Source organism: Lepisosteus platostomus, chromosome 26 (assembly GCF_059453375.1).
Source record: "Lepisosteus platostomus isolate fLepPlt1 chromosome 26, fLepPlt1.hap1, whole genome shotgun sequence".
In the NCBI taxonomy this organism is placed as follows: domain Eukaryota; kingdom Metazoa; phylum Chordata; class Actinopteri; order Semionotiformes; family Lepisosteidae; genus Lepisosteus; species Lepisosteus platostomus.
Window position 1 is genome coordinate 5,060,595 of NC_142636.1, and position 22,950 is coordinate 5,083,544.

At 46.5% G+C, this 22,950-nt stretch overlaps 2 protein-coding genes and 1 long non-coding RNA gene across 11 annotated transcripts in view; 1 reads left to right on the forward strand and 2 right to left on the reverse strand.

The window, feature by feature from the left end:
- The window catches only part of LOC148639760 (uncharacterized), a 55,039-nt gene that overhangs the window by 1,051 nt on the left and 31,038 nt on the right, over positions 1-22,950 (reverse strand). The gene's annotated exons all lie outside the window — the stretch shown is intronic.
- LOC148639761 (fish-egg lectin-like) lies at positions 2,304-3,918 on the forward strand. The gene is made up of 4 exons (XM_088621008.1): positions 2,304-2,439; positions 2,788-3,033; positions 3,211-3,428; positions 3,641-3,918. Exons 1-4 carry the CDS (start codon positions 2,391-2,393, stop codon positions 3,650-3,652), a joined length of 525 nt encoding a protein of 174 aa, XP_088477134.1. The 5' UTR covers positions 2,304-2,390; the 3' UTR covers positions 3,653-3,918.
- On the reverse strand, positions 11,664-22,480 carry LOC148639762 (uncharacterized). Of its 9 annotated transcripts, none has more exons than XM_088621459.1 (20): positions 21,513-22,478; positions 21,008-21,105; positions 19,920-20,062; positions 19,435-19,569; positions 19,060-19,222; positions 18,737-18,835; positions 18,446-18,573; positions 17,996-18,142; positions 17,494-17,586; positions 17,080-17,202; positions 16,843-16,968; positions 16,361-16,483; positions 15,858-16,006; positions 15,583-15,703; positions 14,725-14,913; positions 14,334-14,483; positions 13,957-14,028; positions 13,469-13,633; positions 12,966-13,031; positions 11,664-11,890 (listed from the first exon to the last, which is right to left on the reverse strand). In XM_088621459.1, exons 2-19 carry the CDS (start codon positions 21,096-21,098, stop codon positions 12,981-12,983), a joined length of 2,268 nt encoding a protein of 755 aa, XP_088477585.1. In that variant the 5' UTR covers positions 21,099-21,105; positions 21,513-22,478; the 3' UTR covers positions 11,664-11,890; positions 12,966-12,980. The 9 variants fall into 9 exon arrangements, with proteins under 9 accessions (XP_088477585.1, XP_088477584.1, XP_088477586.1 ...); XM_088621458.1 differs by having other exon boundaries at positions 13,537-13,633; positions 21,513-22,475; XM_088621460.1 differs by lacking the exon at positions 11,664-11,890 and adding an exon at positions 11,928-12,093.

Consider the following 22,950-nt stretch of genomic DNA (forward strand, 5'->3'; position numbering starts at 1 on the left):
GTATCCAGCACCACTGAGATGAAGGAGAGAGGGACTGGCAAGGGAGCAGCAAACTTAATTCCTGTATTTTAATAAGCCTTGCCGCTACAGTGGGATGTATCAAGAATGGGCAGGAGGAAGAGTGCAGAGGAAGAGGTCAGCAGCTTTGTGGAGTGGTGTGGGGAGAACCACCTGCAATTGAATGTAACAAAGGTGAAGGAACTGGTGGTAGATTTCAGGAGGAAAAGCGTCAAACATACTCCTGTCTATATCCATGGGAGTGGCGTGGAGATGTTGGACTCGTACAAGTACCTGGGAGTGCACATTGACGATGGAATGGTCTAAGAACATCGATGCCATCTACAAGAAGGGTCAGAGCCGACTTTACTTCTTGAGGCGGCTCAGGTCCTTCAATGTATGTAGTAAGATGCTACATATGTTCTATCAGTTGGTGATGGCGAGCGCCATTTTCTACGCAGTGGTATGCTGGGACCCTGGGATTAGAGCAGTGGATTCTAACAGGCTGAACAAGCTCATCAGGAGAGCAAGCTCTGTCATTGGGTCTGGCCTGGACCCTCTGGAGGTAGTGGCCAAGAGGAGAATGGTGTCCAAACTAGAGGCCATCATGGACAACGTCTCCCATCCCCTCTATGACATGCTTGTGAGATTGAAGAGCACGTTCAGCAATAGACTGATCGAACCACGGTGCGACAGGGAGCGCTACAGGAGGTCATTCTTGCCTTCTGCCATAAGACTGTACAACGCATCCACTGTGTGTCTGGGCAGAGGCAACATTGACAGGGACCTGTTTCTGGACTGAACAGTAAACTGATACAACTGTTCTTTTTCTTTTTCCCGTTTAAAACCATTTTTGGGCAATATATGCCAGGGACCTGTGCAATACATTTATATTCATATTTATATTGTGCAATACGACTTTTTTGTGTACTGTTCTGTTCTTTGTATGTTCTGGACTGTGAGTAACTCTTCGTAGTGCACTTCTCACTGTACTGATTGTACTGTATGTATAGTATTATTATTATTGTATCATTCGTTACACTGTTGCTGTGTTGTCTGTGTTAAGCTGCAATTTTTTCATCATTGACATAACTTTTTACATACATGTAAACTACTTTGAAAAGCCAGGATGCCTTTCTAAATTGGCAGCAAACTGGTCGCTGTCTTGGAATTTTATCAAAGACGAGCCAGGAGAGGTGTTCTCATTCACTCAGTAATGGATTTATTCATATTGCGCAATAGGGAAAAACAGCAACCACCAGTCTGTGCAGCAAGTGAGAGCTGATTTTCAAAGTAAAATAGGAAAAGGTCCCTTATTTTATACACTTAGCTGATGCAACACCTCAACTTGTTTACTTCATTATGGTAGGTTGGTAAAACAAAGACAGGCGAGACAGTAATTTTCCAGTCCTTATAGGTCTTAGGCTTAGGACAGAGAAGACAGCTACGTGCAGTTACCCATCGCCTTTTTGCTGGGACAGAGATCAACATATTCTTAGAACATCCCATGGCCTTGACTCGCTGGGTACAATCACACTTTGTTCTAAGAATCCAGCTGCTTTTACAACACAGCTCTGCCCGTAAACTGACATATTTAGGATAAAACACTTTTATTCAGTAACTTTCCATTACATCCCATAGAGAAAATCTGCATGGAAGACATGCAAGCTCCACACAGCAGGAAATTCAGTTGGACATCAACCCCAGGAACTGTGAGGCTGCAGTCCTTAATCCACACCACTGTGCTGTCCAAATGGTCACTCGTGAATTAAGTGCTTTAAGAGCTACAGTATCATTAATTCCCCATTCTGAATGCAGGAACTTGTGCTTTCATAGATTTTAATTATCACCAATCCTCTCCCACATGACATTAACTGAGAAAACAAGACTGGACTTGGAATATTTCAGTCTAGGGCCCAGATATTTTCCTCTAATTGCTCAGAAAAATGTAATTTTTAATCTGGGAGATCAAATCTGAAATGAAAAAAAAATATCTCATGACAAAGAGCAAGAGTAACCAAACATTCAGCTTTGCAATGAAACTATTTGTCTCGTTATCTAATTTAGACCACCCCTGACCTGCACTACTGGAGGATGTCACTGCTGGTATTAGTACTAATCCAGCTCATGACTATCTGAAGCACTGGGCTTCAATTTCAGTTCTTGTCGCCATGATTCCTAAACCCTGAGGATAAGGTCTATGGAAAGAAAATAATTAATGATGTCTTCTGTAATTGATACTTGAGTGATTCAATCAGCAGCTCGTTATGGTTCACAATTTAACACCTGGTTAGACAGGTGTGTGTAGGAGCTGAAGCCCAGCAGTCTTGAGTATATAAAGGCCACTGTGGGGGTTTATACCATACATGAGGTTTGTGTGATCACTCATCAACATGGAAGGGAGAGGCTGTGTGTTGTGTTTGCTTGTAGGATTCTTTCTAGGTAAGGTTTGGGTTTCTTACTTTGACTAAAAGGAGCAGCACAAAGACAGATGGGAGGATTAACTGCATGCTGCTAGTATTTAAGGATTTCAGTATAGGTATTTGATCTTGAGTATAGATGTTGCCTGAGAGTTAAATCCATGACATGGATGTTTGTGTGCTCTTGAAGTTCTGCAAACCTTTGATTCTGTGTATGGAGCTCTGTTCACTTGTGGTTGTTGCTGATTCATTAACACCCTATTGGCTTGTTTCTTCTGTCCTCATATATTGACTTAGTCCCTCCGTGTCGGATGCTCATGATCCTATGTTGCCCTCAGCCCAGGCTGCTTCCACATGATCATTGACCCAGTGGCTGTGGCTGAAGCCCTGCAGTGTCGGGCTGTACCTGGCAGTCTGAAGCAGGTAGATGCTGGTGCTGGAAGGGTGTGTGGAGTCGACAATGCAGACAACCTGGTCAGCTACCAGGGCAACAGCTGGGTCTCTCTGGCCATGAAGGGGAAACATGTGAGTGTGGGGCCAGCAGGGCTCTGGAGTGTGAGTGTCGCCAGCCTTGTGTTCAAGTGGCTTCGGGGGAGGTGGATCCAAGTACAGCCAGGTGAGGCTGCAGCTGATCTATATGGGTTAGAAATGATGGCTTTCAAGTTCATCCATGGCTAGTGGCTGCTTTCAGCCAGAACATCTTTCATTCCTCAAGTGTTCATGACTTCATACTGAGGAATGAGCACTGCACTGCCCCCTGCTGAGAACAGTGGTTTCTTGCTCTCCTCTGCAGGCTCCCTCATCCAGATTGATGCTGGTGGAGACAAGTTCGTGGTTGGTGTCAATGCTGCCAATTCCATCTTCTGCCTGAACAGTGGGCCTGTGCTGCAGTATGCTGGCCAGGGCAACATCCCCTGGATTCCTGTTGTGGGCTCCCTCAAGTACTATTCCTGTGGGCCTTTTGGCTGCTGGGGAGTGAACAGGCTGGACCGGATCTTCGTCAAGCTGGATGTGAGTGGGGATTCCTGCAGAGGCTCTGACAGGTGGTACCCCATTCAGGGCTCCCTGTCCCTGGTGGAGGTGGGCTCAGATGGCAGTGTGTATGGGGTGAACAGGAATGGAGTGGTCTTCAAGAGGTGAGCTGGGGGAGGGTTTAATGCACATGGTTGCATGAATGACTGTCCTAATTCTAGGCTGCTCTAACCCTGTGCTTTTTCCTGCAGGCTTGGTGTTGATGCCTGTAACCCCTTTGGCAGGAGCTGGTGGGCTCTAAGGGCAGCTGGTGTGGCCAGGCATGTGTCCTATGACCGAGGAATCCTCTGGGTTGTGTGCAAAGATGGCCGAGTCCAGAGGTGCCAGGTCTGAGCAGCCTGTGTGGTCTGGTCCTGAGTGGAAAGTGACAGACATGACTGGGCTGCATGAAGGATTCTGAGTGGAATGAGGCACTAATGCCCGTCTTGGGTTTTCTCTGTGCTGCAATAAAAATGCCTGAAAAACCCTGTTCTTCTGTGGTGTCTAATTCTGTAGCTTCAAATTGGTTAATGAACTTAAAACCAGTCTTTCTGATTTAATGAGGAAGACTACCTGGCATGTCCCGTTAGGCATTAATATCCAGACCTGAAAGCCCTCTACTCACATGGCCCTTTGCTTGAAATAAGATAATGAAACACCTAGTCTGATTCCACAGTGGCTTAGTCCCAGTTTTGTGCATGACTGGATTAGCTAGAGTGCCCCCATGTTTCTTGTGGAGCATCACTGATTGGTCTTTTCCAGTGGCCCTAAACAGGGATGTAAGTTGAGGCTGTGACTGGGATCCGCAAGGCCTTCCACTCTTAACCCTAAACCACTCCAGTGTAATGTTTGTTCCCATAATGTGTCAGTGCAAAGCACTTGGTCTTAACTTTCTATTACATCCCTAACCATGTTGACTAGGTGCTTTTTTTTTTTTTTTTTACACAGCTGAGTTCATATTCATGGTTGAATACTCACCCGAGGTTTAACTCGGGTTTAGGTGTGATACTTCATTGCTGTAACTAGTTGAGTGGGATGTGGCTTGGTGAACTTGTACAATTGAAAATGCAGTTGCCATATGAATACCTACAACACATTACAAAAATAACACCTATTAGTACTTTACCAAGTTGTGTGTGTGTGTGTGCATTTGTAGTGAAGTGAAGCAGTATTGTGTTCAGTCCACTCAACTGTGACTTTTTTCAGGTGATTGTTTACATTTTTACTTCCTTACTTGTAATCAGTTTTTCCATTTATCTTTAATGTAGAATTAAACTTTTAAAGTAGGCTGAGTATGTAACAATTGCTGATACAATGTCATTGAGATTTGTTTTTGTAAAAGATCATTACCAACTGCAACAATATGGTTCCACACAGTACTTTTGACCACACTGTGAAGTGACTCCTGTTTCCAGACAGGAAGGTGAAGGTCATACAGTAGATTTGTTGTTGCCCTTCAGGATTTTCAATACTTAAATTGGGCCCCTGAACAGTGCAGGACAATCACGTGAACCTGAGAATGTATCTGGTCACTCGTCACAGTTTGGGCTGATTCCAGAGCAAAAACTTTGTTGCAACAGACAGCAAATTTGAAATTAAGCATTATTAGTGGTACAGTTTTTGTATAGCATCTCCTCATTTAAATGTTACACTTAACTATGTATCCTAACAATATTTGCTTTATAATTTTTCCCACATTATCCCCTCATCTCGTTATAGTCCTACCCGTCTGTGCTCAGCTTTCTGACCACTAGGTGGCACTGCTGCTTGGCTGACTGGCCTCTGGATAGACTTCTCTGGGATCTTCAAAAAACCTTTGATATTTTTAATGAGAAACATGAAAAACAGACAATAGATTAAAAATCCTCAAATTTGCTGCTGCCTATTTACCAGTTTTCTTGTTAAGTCAAAATTTGCAACAGCCATTATCACACAACAACAACAAAGCTCTATGTTTTTAAATATATTGAGGAAAAGGGCCCCAGATCTCATGGCATGGCTCCAGATTGCTTGTGCTATAGAAGCAATTTTGTTCAGCCACAATTATTCCAAACGCCAGTGCTGATGGTTAATGTGAACATTGTCGCTGAACAACCAGAGAGTGCTAATTCAGGGTCTGGGGTATATTCTTCCCAAACACCTTTGAGTACCACTGAAATATTTCTACCCAAAGTTTATATAACTTGGGGCACAGCCTTCAGAAGATCTGCACCTGTCACATAAAGGAGAAACAGATATATCTTCAATTTAATTTGAGATTTTAGTCAAATTAGTTTTAAAATAATGCAGTCGACCTACGATCTTCTATTGCAATATCTGGTGTCTAGCATTATTAGAGCACCAGTGGATATTGTTCTAATCCTCGTTAGTTCCTGACATCAGGTGTCCTTCATGTGATTAACAGACAGCTCTGTGTGCCTAGAAAAGTAGGAAACAAACTTTGATATTAGTTGTCTAGAGATGTGAGGTCATTGCACAAGATTGTAAAACAGATCAACTCTTGTAAATTGAACATAGAACAGCTCAAATTTTCAAATTGAGAACATCTTGCTTAACAATGTGTCTGACCTGTAAATAAAAACGCATGTTTGTGAGAGGTCAACACTGTGGGATATTCTGCCTGAACCTCAGAAGTGAGTTAGTGAAGTCTCTGTTGATCCCATGTGAGAGCTGGTCCACAGTTCTGCTGGACTGATGTCAGGAGAAAAGGTCTTGTCTCATCCCAGCAGCTCCCCAAATAAGCTCACAAATATAGACTTGACTGTGGCTTTGAACTGCATATAGAACTAATGGTGGCTTACAATGAGCTGAACAGCTGTACAAGTCACTGACCAAGTCACTAAAAGGAAATATCTTCGGTAAATAATACTACAATATTTATGTTTTAATAAATATTTTGCTTTCTTGTTCCATGTTAACAGACAACAATATGTGAAAATGTTACTGCAGCAGAAAAAAAATGCAGATCAGGGGGAATTTCAAGCTTTTCAAGAACAATGGACAGCACTTTGTGAAGGGTGGCAAATCTCTGTGTCCTTTGTGAGAACACTCTTACTGAAAGAGTGCAATGTTAAAAGCTTTTGCATGTGTAAAGTATAGACAGTGCCTCTGTATGTTGACTTTTTCTTTTGCAGTACTTTAAATTGGATTATTATATGGTATTGTAGCCTATAAAATAACTTGTCCTACAGTATATATATCCAACGATGTATGTACAAGACTCTTGTAAAACACATTGTGCGTAAGAATTAATTGATATTGATACTCTCCATGGTTACACAAACAAAAGGTGGTGTCAGAGGTTATATCAGTCTGAATGGAAAGAGCCTCTCTGGAGTATGTATCAGTAAGACACTGAGTTCAAGCAGCAGCCAGGTAAGACTACAGCAGATGTGTATCATTCAGCAGCTGAGCATAAAGCATGTTAGATGAGTGACACCTGCAGGAAAAGGAAACCTGTTTGCAAGAGGGAATTCTTTTCCTTCCTACAAGAAGGCGCCCTGGAAGACATACTATTCTATACAGTTGTTGAACACATTCCATTCTGAAGCACAGGTGAGCTGTGTATTGGGCAAAGTGTAGTTTAGTTTCTGCCATAAACCCTCAGATGGAGGAGGTGGATAGAAATGCCCAAGTTACAACACCCAGCTCTACTTGGGAGCCTCGTTGACTAACTCCTGAGTAACAGGGCTCTATACAGCTGATGTTTGAAAAAAATGCTCCTTTGCTACTTGTTATGATCCCCGCTTCCCTGTTGCGTAGACCACGCTGAATTAGGCAACCTACCGGATCACTCATTCACCACCACACCACCATCTCATTATACACTGAAGCACAGTCTTCCCTGACCTCCTCGCTCGGAGTCCATGTGAGCTTTATTATTGCTTTTTGCTTGTTCTCATTTACACCTCTTCGGCTTGGAACTGCTTGTCTCTGTTGGACCTGCGGTCTCTGGATTGCGGAAAGTACACTCCTCGGTTTCAGACTCCTGGCTTTCTGCTTTGAACGATGGCTCCTGGATCCCGGCTTTAATTTAGGATTTCTGGTGTAGTTTTTTTCGAATTGCGGAAAAGATCGGTTGCAAGATTCTTTTTCAGCTCCCGCGTTTATATTTTGTAATCTAAAATATATTGTAGGGCCCGCCCGGTGGTGAGGAGGAAGCACACCTAGGCACTCAGGGTACCGCGAAGCAGGCTGGGAGTTGTAGCCGGGGGGAGTCTGAGGGTCAGCACAATGACCAGCAGCTGACCCTGCTGATGTAAATAGTGTTATAGTAGCTTTAGTGTCCTGTGTAGCTTTATAAGTCTATAGCCTGTAGTTAACGAGTTACCACCCTAAACTGTGTACGTTTTCCGTCGGTCTCCTCATGTGTGCATATATTTTGCGTGGTTTCGATAGCAGAATAAAGCAGTCGCTTTCTCTTCAGTCAAACTTCCTCCTACTGTAAATACTGTAAAAAGGCGCCGTCCTTTGGATGAGACGTAAAGTGAGATCCTGACACTCTGTGGTCATTAAAAATCCCGGGGCATTTCTTGAAAGGAGTAGAGGTGTTACCCCAGTGTCCTGACCAAATTTCCCCCTGGCCCTTACCAATCATGGTCTTCTAATAATTCCCATCTTTGAACTGGCTTCATCACTCTGCTCTCCTCCCCACCGAGACCTGGTATGTGAGGAGTGTACTGTTGCATCATCCAGGTGGGGCTGCACACTGGTGGTTGTGGAGGGGATCCCCATTACTTGTAAAGCACTTTGAGTGAAGTGTCCAGAAATATATTTATTTATTTATAAGTGTAAGCAAATAGGCTAGGATTTGAATACTGAGATTGACTCGGCATCCTGAATATAGGGTGAGAGACTGTTCCATAAGATAGGGGTCCTGTAACCAAAGGCTTTACAGCCAACTGTTATTTTATTAATTCATAGAATATGAAGATGACCTGCATTCTGTGAACTAAGCAGGCGACTTAGGTGGTATACATTAATAAGTGCCATTAAATAGACAGGTGTCTGACCTCTGAGAGCCTTGTAAGTAAGTACTGTGTAGAAGGATTTTGAAGTCCGCCCTGTAACTGACAGGAAGCCAATGAAGAGAGCTAAGTATGGGGGTTATATGGTTGTACTTTCAGCTCCTAGTAACGATTCTAGCTCCTGCATTCTGAATTCGCTGTAAGGTGTTGAAAGTGCGATATGTGCTCCCTGATAGTAGGGCATTGCAGTAGTCTAACCTGCTGTTACAAGAGCATGTATGAATTTCATGTATGAGTGTCTTGAGTGGAGAGAAACTGCCTTAGTTTTGTGATATTTCTTAACTATAGGAAGCATGTTTTAGATACTGTTAAATGAGAGCCTTGTGTCTAATATGACGCCTAGGTTACGTGCAGAGTCTTTGAGGCAAATTTTTAATTCCTCTGAGTTAAGTGCTGAAGTTATAGTAGTCCTATCAGTATTGTTGCCTCCAAACAATAGAACGTCAGTTGAGTAACAAGTTTTCACACATCCTAATCTTTACTTCATTAATGCAATTAACTAAAGTGATAAGAGAAGAGTTGTCATTTGGTGTAAACAAAATGTATATTTGAGTGTCACCAGAATATGAATGAAAGTTAATATTATGTTTTCATGTTTTCCTCCCTAGCGGCAGCATGTAAAGAGAGAACAATATTGATCTAACAACCGCTACCTTAAATTGATCAGGTACAACGCCTGATGCAAGGGACGTGTTCATCATACTAATTATAGGTCCTGCCAGTACTTCGAAGGAATCTTTGACTAGCTGAGTGGGGATGGGATCTACCGGGGGGTCTGTACACTAAAAGAATGTATGTAGATGATTCGGGAGCTATTTTAAGGAGCATTGCTTCAAATGTGTGAAAGTCATTAATAGTTTTTAATTCAATTCTCAGAGACTCACTGAAGATGGCTGCTAGGCCACCTCCATGCCCTGAGCAAAGAGCTTTCTGTAAAAAAGTTTCGCCATTAGGTGAGACTTCAACTAAAGGAATAGTGTCAGTGGGTCGAAACCAGGTTTCTGTTAGTAGGCAGAGGTCAGAGTTGGTGTCAAGAACCATATCATTAACCAGAACTGATTTGTTGCCTAGTGAGCCAACATTTAACAGTGAGCATTTTATGGTAGTTTCATGTTTTAACTGATTTAGGTTTACCTTCCTTTAGGTTTAATTTCCAGTGGAATGGAAATTAAATTGTCAACACAGGAGCCCCTAAAGGAACGTCTGAATTCTAATCTAGGTCTAGTGATAGTTGCAATACTCTGTCTATTCACACTCATAGCTGGTTCTGGATAGTAATGTGATTGATGGGATGCCGTGTGGTAGAGAACCTGGGTCGGTACAGGAGGTGAACTAGAGCTGGGAGTACAGACAGCACGTGATTTAAGATCACATGGCTGAGGCCTGGTTGGTGCTCTTAGTAGTCAAGCAAGCAGCTTCTCTGCTATATTTTGGGATAGAATTAATGATCCCCTCTGGTTAAGGTGGAGACCGTCCCATTTATAAAAGCCATTCCCAAAAAATGTCCCAATTATTAATAAAGGTTATTCTATTGTATGCAACCAGTGATTTAGGGAGTATAGCCTACTATAGGGTATGTCCCCTCTGTATAAGATTGGTAAGGGACCAGACACAACTAAATTCCGAAATTTTTCTCTGTGCTCTTTTGCACATTTATATCATTTGTTCCAGCATGAACAACCAAGGTGGAAGATTCATTACTGGAAAATGTGTCTAGTTTCGCCTCAATGTCAGAAACTCAGGCCCCAGGAAGGCATTTTACAGAGACCACTGCTTTGTGATGGTTAGGATTTCTAACTTTCCTGATTATCAAGTCGCCAATTATGAGCACCTTATCTGCATCAACAGACGCACTGCCTAAAGCAGAGAACCTGTTGCTGAGTCTGATTGGTGACTGGTGTGCAGGGGGTCTAGTCCTTGAGCTCTTAGACCCCTGTCTGCGACCCAGGGCTCATGTGTGGTTGCTGCTGGTGCCGGCGCTGACCTGGAGACAGCTGGGCCAGGAGGGACTGCAGCCACTTCTGAAATGACTGAGTGTTCTGAATGAGCTGAATCTATCCATCCCTCAACCTGGTTAATATCTAATAGTGTGCTAATTCACCCCTCCAAAACGGAATTCTGTCCTACAACTCAACTATAACTAAACATTTCTGGCATTTAAAATTATCAACACAGTGAAGACGTGAGCTGGACATGGCTTCACGCTCGTGACAAGTCAACGTATTGCTCACAGGCCAGCAGCAACACTCACTAGGTACCACAGAACTCTCTTTTACCAACTTCTTGTACTGGAATACAATCCACCTCTGCTAACTGGCAGAATGGGGAAATGAAAGACGCAAGGAAGTCCTGCACTTCATTAACAGAAGCGACAATTCATTTCTCCTGAGATCTGCACTCTGTACATAGTCTTCTAGTGAATACAAACCACCCATAAGTTAAGAGGCTTGAACTCCTTCCTGCTCAGACCGTCATGTTCACACAGTAATAACTCGATCTGCCCAGGAGAAACAACACTAGAACAATCCGATCTGTGTGACCGAGCCTCAGCACGTCCCTGCCTAGTCCAGTAAACAGCTATGACTCTTGAATCCGCAGCGGAAAAAGAAGCTCAGAGGGTGAGATTTTTTCTTCGCTTCGTACTTGAGCTCTTTAAGTCAGTAAAATTGGAACGCGCTCCTGACTGCCGAATGTTACGTCACAATCCTGCTGCCACTACGTGACACATGCGCATAATCAGTGATTACAATCATTAATATTATTAATTGATTGAAAGTTATTATACAACTTAGTATTCTTCCTGCTCTCCCCACAAGCAAATGGACACACAGACCTCGTGCTCTCAACAATCTGTAAAAGCACATCACACTTTCAGAGCAGCTCGACTCCCAGCATACTGCAGCAGGGCCGCGGTGTGAGAAATCCCTGTGGGCCAGGAGAGCCAGAGACCTGCCGCTGTGCCGCAGGAGGTCAGCGGACTGATGGGTGGACAGACTCGCCGGTTTGGGCTGAAGCTGAATCACCTGAGCTCTCCTGCGCCCCTCTGTCTCTCTCCTGCACTTCACTGCTCTGTATTCTGTACTTCTGTGTGAAACAGCTTGTTTCCAGCTTCTCCTGTCTGAACACTTGCAGACTGAAGACAGAAAAGCGCTTCATACACTTCAGTGTTGGTTCAGCACCATTCATACATTCTGGAATGAAAACCAGCTTCTGTACACGTTGTGTAATTTATTTAAACACAAAGTTGTGTGTGGAGGAGAGAGAGAGGTGTGCTGTCTGGTCCAGAATAAGCTGGGACGCCCAGGTGTCTCTGCAGTGGCTGGGGAGGGGCGCCCCGACTCCAGAGTGCTGCTCAGGGCCGGGTGAAGAGCCCCATGGCTTCAGCAGCCCTCTCCCGCACCTGCGGCTCTGGGTCCTTCAGCAGGACCCTCAGATCTGCGGGAGGAAAGAGACGAGGCTGTTACTCGGGGTCCTGCAGCCCTGCTCAGCTCCTGACACACAGCTGCAGTGCTGATCCAGCTCTTGCCCAGCAGGTGTGAGTTAGGAGACACTGTGCAGAGCAGCAGGTCTGGACCTCATGCAGTGGGGTTAAAGAAGGAGTGTGAGATCCTTTCTGTGTGACATCTGTGTTCTCTTCACTGTCAGAAGGAACAGTAGTCAAAAATGTCAAACTATGAAGCTGGAAGAAACGGCCACACTATAATTCACAGACCGCACCAGTCTCTAAAAAGAATAAAATAAAGCAGAGCAACTACAGATGTGCAATTCCACAAAAACCTGCTAAACAGGCCAACTATACATTTTTCATCTCCATGCTCTGAACTTCTCAAAACTCTGTACACTGGGTATCTATGGTGTGAGAGGCTACAGCCAGAATTTCTGGTTAAACAGACTCTAAACTACTAAATACTAAGCCACTGAAGCTAAGCAGGTGTGAGCCTGGCCAGTAACTGGATGGGAGACCTCCTGGGAAAAACTAAGGTTGCTGCTGGAAGAGGTGTTAGTGGGGCCAGCAGGGGGCGCTCACCCTGAGGTCCATGTAGGTCCTAATGCCCCAGTATAGTGACGGGGACACTATACTGTAAACAGGTGCCGTCCTTAAGATGAGACGTCAAACCGAGGTCCTGACTCTCTGTGGTCATAAAAAAAACAGGGTGTTTCTCGAAAAGAGTAGGGGTGTAACCCCAGCGCCCTGGCCAAATTTCCCATTGGCCCTTACCAATCGTGGCCTCCTAATAATCCCCATCTATGAATTGGCTTTATCACCCTGCTCTCCTCCCCACTGATAGCTGATGTGTGGTGAGCGTTCTGGCGCACTATGGCTGCCGTCGCATCATCCAGGTGGGGCTGCACATTGGTGGTGGAGGGAATCCCCATTACCTGTAAAGCACTTTCAGTGGAGTGTCCAGAAAAGTGCTATATAAGTGTAAGCAATTATTATTATTAATTATAATATACTGTACAAGAACAACTGGTCAACATACTGGACACAAAACACAAGCATCGTTACCTCGCTGAGCTCTTCTCAGAGCGAAACAAGAGCAGAGTCTCCTCTGCAGCTGCTGCACTTGGAGGCCTGAAACACAGAGGGGTTGAACAGCAGAGCTCCTGCACACACAGCACCACACAGGATACTGCACCAGCGCACACTGCCAACACTCTGAATGGAGAGCAGCTCATGGAAATGTGTTTCCTGGTGACATTGGTAAGTCTGATTAACCTGCCTCATTACTGACAGAAAAATGCATTTCAAACACTAGACAGAAAAAGGCTGAAAGTGGTGCCCAGTGTCCTGCTGCCGAAATGAGACTACTGTAGCTAGACATACTAGAGCCTTCTTACTAGAGGCCTTTTACTAGTGTGACATATCAGAGCCTGAGTCCTTTGAGAAAACCCCAGTGATCAAACACCTTCAGACTCAAACCTGTTTCAAGGGAAACCTACAGAGTAGCGTTTTAATGCATGAATTCCCATCCCGGCAATACCCTCATCACTAACCACAGCACAACTCACTTTTACCAGTGGAGCATCATCTCTACACTGAGCCTCAATCACTCTTCTCATTGTCACTGAGCTCTTACCAATGAAGATGGCAGCACTTTCCCGAACCCAGGCCCTTCTGCTCTGTGCACCCTGGAGTGCAAGCCTCTGGGCCAGGCTGAACTGCCCACTCGTTATCTGGACACAGGGAATATTGCAGGGCAGTGTGAGACAGCACGCTACTACTGTACAGGAGCCCCCATGTGAGAGACAGCCCTCCATTACACATAAACACCTCTAATCCATCTAATGAGAGTGTATGAACTCATCAGCACTACTGTGATTATAATCTGGATATAAACTGCTACTCACTGTAATTAGTGCTCAGTGTAAGTCTGGTTTAGCACAAATATATTTCCTAAATCTGACACAAGTCTTTGTGTGTTTGTGTCCCAAAAGCAGGGTGTGCTCCCCTCTCTCACCAGCAGCCCAGAAGCCAGCCCCAGGAGAACCTCACTCACCAGGATCCTGCACATCTCCTTCATGGACAGCACACATTCCAGGGTGAAGTGCTGTAGGACTGTCCAGCAGGCCTGGGGAAATCCACATTGTCAAAACCAGTTTATCTTGAAACAGAGCCCAAATTAAACAGAAACTACACAAATGTCACAAAATAGAAGCCAGCCCTGAAACCCTTTGACACATCCTTGATAGTAACCCTCTGAATGTTTAGATTTACAGGCTACAAGTTCGTACTGACTGTAGGGTTTTTTTTCTTCACCAATTGCAAAGCTGGTCAAACACTGGATAGGTGACAAGTATCAATATCAAAGAAGGACGTGAGAAGACCCATAGTCCCACAGGCTCAGCCCAGCCAGCGGCAGCTCTGTGTCTTTACCTGGATGACCTCTGGGCTGGGGTCAGTCAGGTTCAGCAGCACGCTGACCAGGGAGCTGTGGACCTCTTTGTTGAGCCGGGCTTTCTCAGAGCCCAGCCTGACCAGCTGCCCCAGCAGAACCACTGTGACTCTGCGGACCTCCGGGCTCTCCTGTAACACAGACACAGGACAAGAGGGAAACTTTACACACAGACACGCACAAACTGTCACCACTTATTTCTCCTCTCAGGGCTGGAGTCTGAGCCCACTGTCACTGTAGCTCAGTAGCTAAAAGAACAAACACTGTAATCATGGATATCCAATTGATTACAATTACAAACGTTATATTTAAATTTAATAGACAAAAACAAATGACACAATATTTGAATAAAGAACATCCTAAAAAACTTACACTTTCCAAGCAGGGCCTGGCTCTACAGTACACAAAGGGCACCAGTGCTTTGGCTTGACTCTTGTCCGCGATGGACAGGACAGTGATCAAGCCCAGTAGAGCCCGCAGAACAACTGGCTCAGCTGGGGTCTCCTGCTCTGTCAGGGCTGAGCTCTGAGCTGCCAGCTGCTCCTCTGTGTGTCTGTGGATCTGAAGACAGGAGGACACCAGTCGGCCTTCATTCCCAGTACTGCTGGGACAAGGGTTACACTGAGGGAGGGTCATGCTGGTCGCTGCTGGTCAGCAGAAGGGACAGCTAAAATTGACGTGCTAGCCAGCCACATCTGAAGATAATTGTCCCCCCCTCCTGACTCAGGTGGTTCAAGCTACACAAGCCCTTGGTCTGGCAGCGCTCAGGAACTCGGCCAAAAGTCTCAAGCTTCTCCCTGTCTTCCGACTTTGCTCCTCGGATACTGGCCCCTAGCTTCACCCTGCCTTTGTTGTCTAGATTACCCTCTTGTGCTTGTGTGCTGTGTCTGTCTGTTTACAGACTGTGCTTATTACCATCAGCTCTGAGTTTGGAGTTTGCTGTGTGCTGAGCCTCTGTGTTCACCCAGCTTTGATCTGGCCTGTTCTGGACGTGGCTTTGGGCTGCTGGTCTGCACCACGCTTTTCTGTGCTCACCAGCCTGTCCCTGTGCTGCAAACAGGGAGCTGTTTGTTCACACAGCCGCTTGCCTGTTTGCTGGTGTCTCTGCCTGCTCTTGGGCAGCGACATATTACAGGGAGACAGTACCTCCGTGCTGTAGCTGTAAGCTGTCTGACTATCTGTCCTCTGCTCAGTTAGAAACACCAGCAGATTGGCTCTATAGTCACTTACATCCAGTTCTGGATCATCCACCTTCATGTCCCTCATCAGGCCGAGATGATCAGCCAGGTCCTTCACGGTCTCCGAGACCACCTGGCTGGTACTGAGGACCTGCCACACCTCCGAGAGTGAGCTGTAAAATACATCCCCAGCTGTCAGTGCAGGGCTCTGCATTCAAACTCATTCTCAGAGCTAAAATACACAAACACTGACGCCACAACACAGTGCTGTTGTTGTGATGCTTTTATCATTGCAAAGAGCTTCTCACTGTTAGAATTGTGCTCTACCTCTCAGAGGGAGATGTGAGGGTCACTAGGGACTGGATGGTCTGTCTGAGGTCCTGTGCAGCCAGATATAATATCCCCTCCCTCAAACTCTCTTCCAAGCTGTCATCCAGAGTATAACTACTGCCGAAGAATTGCAGCAGGTCAAGAGCCTACAGGGAACAAGAACAGCAGGTCAATCTCAGACAGATCACATGAGCTCTGTTACACTGACTGTTGAAGTTGTCCACTACTGCCCCTTTGTTGCAGTTCTCAGTGCTGTCTTCAGAGACAGGACACAGGATCATATCGCTAGGTGTGAACAAAGGAGTCATTTTCCAAATACTTCTGGAGCAGTGTTTCCACAAAGCTAAAAACACAACTGTATTGATCAATAGCAAAACAGTTTCCCGTCCAATCACTTCTCAAAAACTATCTGTTCTCCGATTCACAGTGACAGGATACAGCTTGTCCAGAGCATCCGTGTAGGAAAACAGCAGACAGGCAGCTTCGTCAGACACACTGACCATCATTGTCGCCAGGAGCTTGGCCTTGGCAGGGAAGCTGGGAGCTCCGGAGGGACTGGCGCTGCGCACTGCCTGTGCCATCATGCCCACACTGCGGCACAGGCTCAGTCTGACACTGGGCTCCTGCAGGGGGACACACAGCAGCTCACTCACTGACAGCCCAAACGCCACCTCACCTCCACCAGCCCTGGGCTGTGATGGACACTCACAGCCTGGACAGCCTCGGACACTGTATCCCTGTGTCCTCCTCCCCAGAACAATCCAATCAGGTTGAAGTATAATTAACAATGTCTACCCAGACACTGCAGGAAAGTAGCAAAACAAATAAGGAAGAACTTTTGCCTGAGAGTTGTTACGAATACCTCCCTGCGTTAGAGAAGCACATTAAAGAATGTAGCAGTGGTAGAATACACTCTTCAGACAGGAGCTGTGAGGTTCACTCTCTCAGGTCTCTTGTTCTTAAAGGAGGACATGTTGCCTACCTTAGTGGTGACATGGTGTCTCAGTCTCTCCATAAAGTCAGTGTCCATTCTCTGCAGTAGATCCTCTGCAGGTGCTTTAAGTGCAACTTGCCCATAGCACAGAATCAGGGCACAGGTGAAATCACTCTGCAGTAACAAGCATGACAATCCAGATCAAGGTGCTGAAACTTGTAGGTAGAAGCTGACATTAAGAGCAGCTTCTGTTTGTCTGTCAGGACTCTGATGCAGTACACCTACCCTAGAGCCCTGCTCATTGCAGGGGAAGGCTGGGTCAGTCAGCTGGGTCTCCAGTCTCTTCAGCACAGACAGCACCACATCCAGGTGCACACTGGCACACAGCCCCATCAGCACTGCCAGATCCTGGGACACCAGACAGGCATCAGAGCACTCTTACAACACCCACAAGGGCATCATGCACACTCTCTCATGGACTGCTGTTCTAATGCCATGATAAAATGAGCCGAGTCATCAATATCCGTTCAACTGAATGAATAAGGGCTTCAGCAGTCAGATACACGGCACTTCTGTGTTGCCATGAGCTGTGGAGAGGGGTAGATCACAGCACTGAGCTGCTGTCATTGATGAGGCTCCTGAGGGCTTCACTACTGTGACGTCTGTCTGTGCAGGTGAGCGGGCTGCTGTCCCCATTACCTGGGCGTGGACCATGGTCAGCAGCTGCTCCAGCTGGGATTCCAGCACTGGTCTGGCCTTCGGCACTGCTGCCCCCACAAGCACACTCAGACTCTGAAAGAAGAGCACGTTGGAGTCAATCTGGAGAGGCACTGCTGCTTCATCAAGAGGCCTCACTCTCTCAGTGTATGCAATAACACGTTAGCATTAGGATTTTGGTAGTTTGATCACACACAAAAATCTGACAGAGCAGGATAACGCCTCCCCTGGACTCTACCCCTGGCAGATCCATCTTGTTCACACCCTTCCACAATCACACGGGGCACCACAGACCATAATCCTCTTCTGCACTGGGCCTCACCAGCACATCACTGGAGCTTGTGGACAAAGGGACACTGGGAAAGTGCTACTAGTGATTGTTTGGATCTACAATTTAAGGAATCAAAATCCATTTTCTAAAAGAAACGGACCTCGCAATCCACAACCTGTACACCTAAAGGCCCATCGTCGGTCACAGCCCTACCTTGTTGATTCTGGAGTAGCTGATGTCCAGCTCAGCTGCATACAGTGGCTGGAAGGCCTGTAAAACTGCTGGCAGCTCACTCTGAAACTTCTCCTCAGGGAGCAGGCAGCACATAGCTGCCAGGGCCAAGACAATGGCCTCCGTCACCTTCAGACAAACCACAAACACCATCATCCTCAAGGAAAGGATTCAGTCACAGGAAAGCAAACTTGTCTAAAACCACAGACAGTTAGAACAGCTTTGAGCAATGAATAAAACCTGCTTCATAAGTGCACCCTATTCAACTTTGCTTACTGTGATCTGAACCCTGGACCCTGATACCCTTCCCTAATACCTGCATGGACACATCTTTTCTTGGCATTCAAGTCCATTCTTTCCTCCAGAACATCTGAGAATTCAGGATGATTAATAAGATGTCAAATAACCTACACTGGATTAAAGATCCCATACCTTTGGCTCAGAAGATGGCAGCCATCTGTGCACTACATCAAAACTTATGATGACCTGGCTTGAACAGTCCTGAACACACTGCCCGGGACCCTGGAATTTTGCCCAGCTCTCATACAGGCCTTCCAATGCTGACAACACAAGAGAGGAACAGCCTGCTACACTCTTCAGCTACATCAAAGCAGTCCTGTAGTTCAGTGGGAAGCGGTCTGAACAGGCCTTGTCAGTGGATTGCCAGTGGAACCAAGCATTGATAACAACTGTCCCCCTAAATGAGACAGCTTGCACACTTACCAAAAGCCATCATTGCCTTCATTTTATCAGTCACAGCAAGGGGAAGAACAGGCACCAGCAGGTCCAGAAGTCTCACTATATCCCTTGCTATGTCACGACCTTCAAAGAAAACACATTTCACACTAGGTAGGGACCAGGGCTCATGATAACACTAGAGACTCAGAAGCGGCATGAGTAACAAACACTGAGCCTTCATAATAAGCTCATGTATCAGGGCTTGAATGGACAGATACGAGCAGTATCATGAAGTTTGAAATACAGCACAGTACAAAATCTGGAATATATCTGTGCAGATCACACCCCATTAGCAGCACAGAACTTACTGCAGTTGCGGGAGATATCTCCTACAGCATTCAGCAGCGTGTGGTGAGGGAGCACTCCGGGCTGGAAGAAGGACAGCACCATATCCATGGTACTGTCGTAGTGGTCTCTCACCACACAAACGACAATGTTGCTGGCTGGCTGTTGCCAGTCAGGCAGCCATTTCTGAAACAACAGTAAAAAGAGATCAGAGCGTCTTGGGAGTCGATAGTATTGGAGTTGAAGCTGCAGCTTGGATCAAGCCAATGAGCACACAAGTTAACATACAATGATTTGCTTCCATTAGATGCATCATGTGTGCTACAGGCAAGGAAACAGACCACAGCACTACAGCAAGACAACAGTTCGATAGGCAGGAATAAAAGGGGTTTACATACCGGTGACATCGTCATCTCATTCAAGGCCATCGAGACGGTGCTCTTGGCCAAGGACTCATCCAGATGCTGCGCAGATGTTTTGCGCAGCAGCTTCTCCACTGCCTGGAGGACAGCAGAGCGATGGGCAGTTGTCACCTAGAGCAGGGAAGAACCAAAGCCAGGGGTGAGACTGCTGCTCTCATCACAGCACCAAGAGTGTCTGTTCAAAGGCTTCTCCTTCAGGGCCAGTCAGCCTGGCCAACGGGCACTGAGGGTGAAACAGCAGAACCACCCCAGCTCACCACACGAGGGAGTGGAAACACACAGAGAAACCCCAGGCTTCCACTCAAGCACATCTGTCAAGATGACAACACGTTAGGGCTTATCTTCTGACTTCTAGTTGTAAGACACAGCACAGACAGTATCTTGGAGCACACTGGGCTCCTGATTAGAGTGCGTTTGCAACGAGTATGTCAGGAGGTGTGTAGGGAGCTCCTTCATGTTACCTGGGGGCTCTCGAGGAATCCCAGGATGACTGGCAGTGTCCCCTTGGTGTTCCTCTGCAGGAGGGAGAGCAGCTCTTCTATCAGGAGCTTCCCAGATTCCTCATCAGAGCTGCTCATTCCCTCCAGAACAGCCAGGACCTCATCTACAGCAGACACACAGACAGGGGAAACACTGGTGTCGCCGCAGCACAGACTTCTAGGGAGAAAACTCTAAAACTGACCTGTTGTCTGAGGGACCTATAACCCTACTGACACGTGTCTGAGAATTAGAAAGATCAAAATGATTTTTGATCCACAGCCCGTAAAAGCTGGGACTCTTTCACCCCGGACAGTTTTCCAGTAGAGAGGAATACAGATCTGCTCTAAGGGCAGGAGGCTTCAGAGTGCAGGGTTTTGTTTTCATGGTCCTGAATAACAGCTGCAGCCACTGGGACTTCTGAACCCTGAAGAGCCCACAAAGAGAGCTGCTCCCTGGGTCACATCAGTCCTGTTAGCAGCTGCTCCTCCGCAAACAGAGGATCTCAGTGTTGAAGAAGAATCAGGCAGCAGCTCTGATCCCAGGTGGAGAACCTCCTTCTGCTGCTCTAAGGGGATTAGAGCCTCTAATTCAGCGTCTCTCACACCCAGTCAAAAGGACTTGGACAGATCTTCATCAATAGATTTGCTTTTCCCAAATTTACAATTAAATGTAAATGAAAGAATAATTGCAGTACATCACTCAGACACAGCTCATTTCATAACCACTGTGAGTTACTCATTTTAAACACTTTCAATAGTTTCATACCTTACATGGATGTTAGTCTTCATAAAAATACTCTCATACTAAATTATTTTATTTTATATCTTATTATTGTAGCTTAAATCTTCTGTTTATTTTTGCTCAAATCATCATTAGTTGAAAAGATGAGGAGACTGCTGTTGCTTTCCCTGCCTCGAGCTGAGGAGACCTGCAGGGTGACAGCGAAGAGCCCCTCAGGTCAGTCAGAGCTGAGCCCAGGGATGGAGTCCCAGTGGAAAGGGAAGCCAGGAGTCAGTGTGTGGGGGGACTGGCTTCAGGGGGCACTGGTCTAGATCCAGCTGTGTCATACCTGGCCCGGGGCACTGGCAGCCTGTGCGCTGCACACAGGAGGAGAGCCACTTCACCCTGCTGGGCTCACAGCTGCACTCCTTCGGGCTCATCTTGGACCTGTCAGTCAGCCAGTAGAACAGCACAGTGAAGCAGGGAGCTGGGCGGCGCTTCTCACACACTGGGAGTCAAGGTACTGCTGACAGGCCAGTGCAGACCCACTAGACACCACAGAACTCTCTCTAACCAGCTGGTCCTACTGGAATACAACCCAACAGGCTGAAGGGCAGACACGGGATATTGAGAACACAAGCAAATTCTTTACATCAGTGAAAGCAGAGACAGGAACAGAAGCAGCAATGAATTCCTGTTCCTGATCTGCACTCTGGGCTTTAATAAAACTCCAGCAGGTTAAGAGCTTTTAACCCCCTCTCACTGAACACCGTGTTAACACAATAACCGCTCGATCTGCCCAGGAGAAACAAGAACAATCGGATCCGCGATACGGAGCCTCGGCAGGTCCCTACCTCGTCCGTAAACCACCAGGATCTTCAGTGAAAAGACAGAGAATATTGACAAGCCGTGTCGAGCTGAAGTGTTTTCTTCGCTACGAGCATCAGCGCTGAGCGACTCAGCAGCACCGGAGCGCTTTCCCGGACCGCAATTGTTGCGTCACAATCCCGATGTGTCGACGTCACGCTCACGTTTAATAAGTCATTATAATCACTATATTTAATTATAAAATTACATTTTTTATATGCTTTCTGATTTTTCCGAACTCTACCAACAGAAGCACTAATTGTCTGATTTCCAAAGTGTCAGCCGGAAAGTTTCAGAAAACACGGAGCGGAGCGTCTTGCTCACGATATGACGTCAGACACCCCTTCCTCCCTCCATCCAGACTCGCCTCTCCCTCCTCTCTCACACGACTCGCTCATCAGGGCTTCTACTGTCACTCCAGTCTCCTGCCAGACCTCTCCCAGACACAGCCTGCTCATTAGTCCTCCTGTGACCCAGACTCGCCCTGCAGATCTGCTCTCCGGCTCCTCCTCATGGTCACTCCGCTCGCTCACGCACAGACCTTGTGCTCTAACCAGTCCGCAACGACACATCTGGTCTTGAAGCAGCTCGTCTTGCAGCGCCCTGCAGCAGCGCCACGGTGTGTGAAGCCCTGCGGCCGGGAGCAGCAGAGACCCGTCGCTGGGCCGCAGGAGGTCCGAGACTGACGGTCCTGCAGACCCGCTGGTTCTCATAGCGGCGGAGCGGGGCTGCAGGTCTGCCCTCGGCTCTTCTCCGCAGTGACAGGAGGCAGAGAGAGCCGCGCCTCAGGAGCCCCACACGCCTCCACAGGGATCAGCCGCAGGGAGACGATCGCTCCTCCGACACACAGCCGCTCACAAATAACGGCTGCGCTCCTCTCGCGCCCTCAGCGGAGCGGGCAGCCGCGAGCCGGAGCCGGAGGGGCGGAGACGCCGAGCGCTCGGAGCTGCGACTCAGCCAATCAGAAGCCGCTATCAGCAGGGGGCGGGGCCTGAATGAAGAACAAGAATACAGTAGAAATATTTTATATTATTAATATAATAATAAAACAGATGGATATGAAAACAGTTGTCAGATACACCATGAGCTGGAGCCATTTCTGTGTGAAACAGCTTGTTTCCTGTCTTCATGACAACTTGTCCACGACGTGAAATGAAAAAGAACTGAAGTTGAAATGGTTTTTTCCTCATTTGACTATAAACCCAAATGGCTGGAGGTTTAACAGCAGGATATGCAACATGTGTTTCTTCCAAGTGGTCATTTTCCTTCTGCTTCTAAAACCAACTGAACTCTGAGAATTTTTATTTTCAGTACATTCATTTCACCAGAAGAGTAGTATCAAAAAGCAGCTGCACATAAAATAAGCACTTCTGTCAGAACTCGTCAGTTTCATCTACTGCTGAACAGGCAAAGTAAGCTTTCCTG

Coding starts and splice junctions, on each gene's coding strand:
- LOC148639762 (XM_088621455.1), bottom strand. CDS start 21,098: ATGAGCCCGAAGGAGTGCAGCTGTGAGCCCAGCAGGGTGAAGTGGCTC. Junction 14,484..14,724: donor CCAGGCCCTGCTTGGAAAGT/GTAAGTTTTTTA, acceptor TCTGTGTTACAG/GAGAGCCCGGAGGTCCGCAG. Junction 13,032..13,536: donor AAGTGCTGCCATCTTCATTG/GTAAGAGCTCAG, acceptor TCTGTGTTTCAG/GCCTCCAAGTGCAGCAGCTG.
- LOC148639761 (XM_088621008.1), top strand. CDS start 2,391: ATGGAAGGGAGAGGCTGTGTGTTGTGTTTGCTTGTAGGATTCTTTCTA. Junction 2,440..2,787: donor GCTTGTAGGATTCTTTCTAG/GTAAGGTTTGGG, acceptor TCATTGACCCAG/TGGCTGTGGCTGAAGCCCTG. Junction 3,034..3,210: donor GTGGATCCAAGTACAGCCAG/GTGAGGCTGCAG, acceptor TCTCCTCTGCAG/GCTCCCTCATCCAGATTGAT.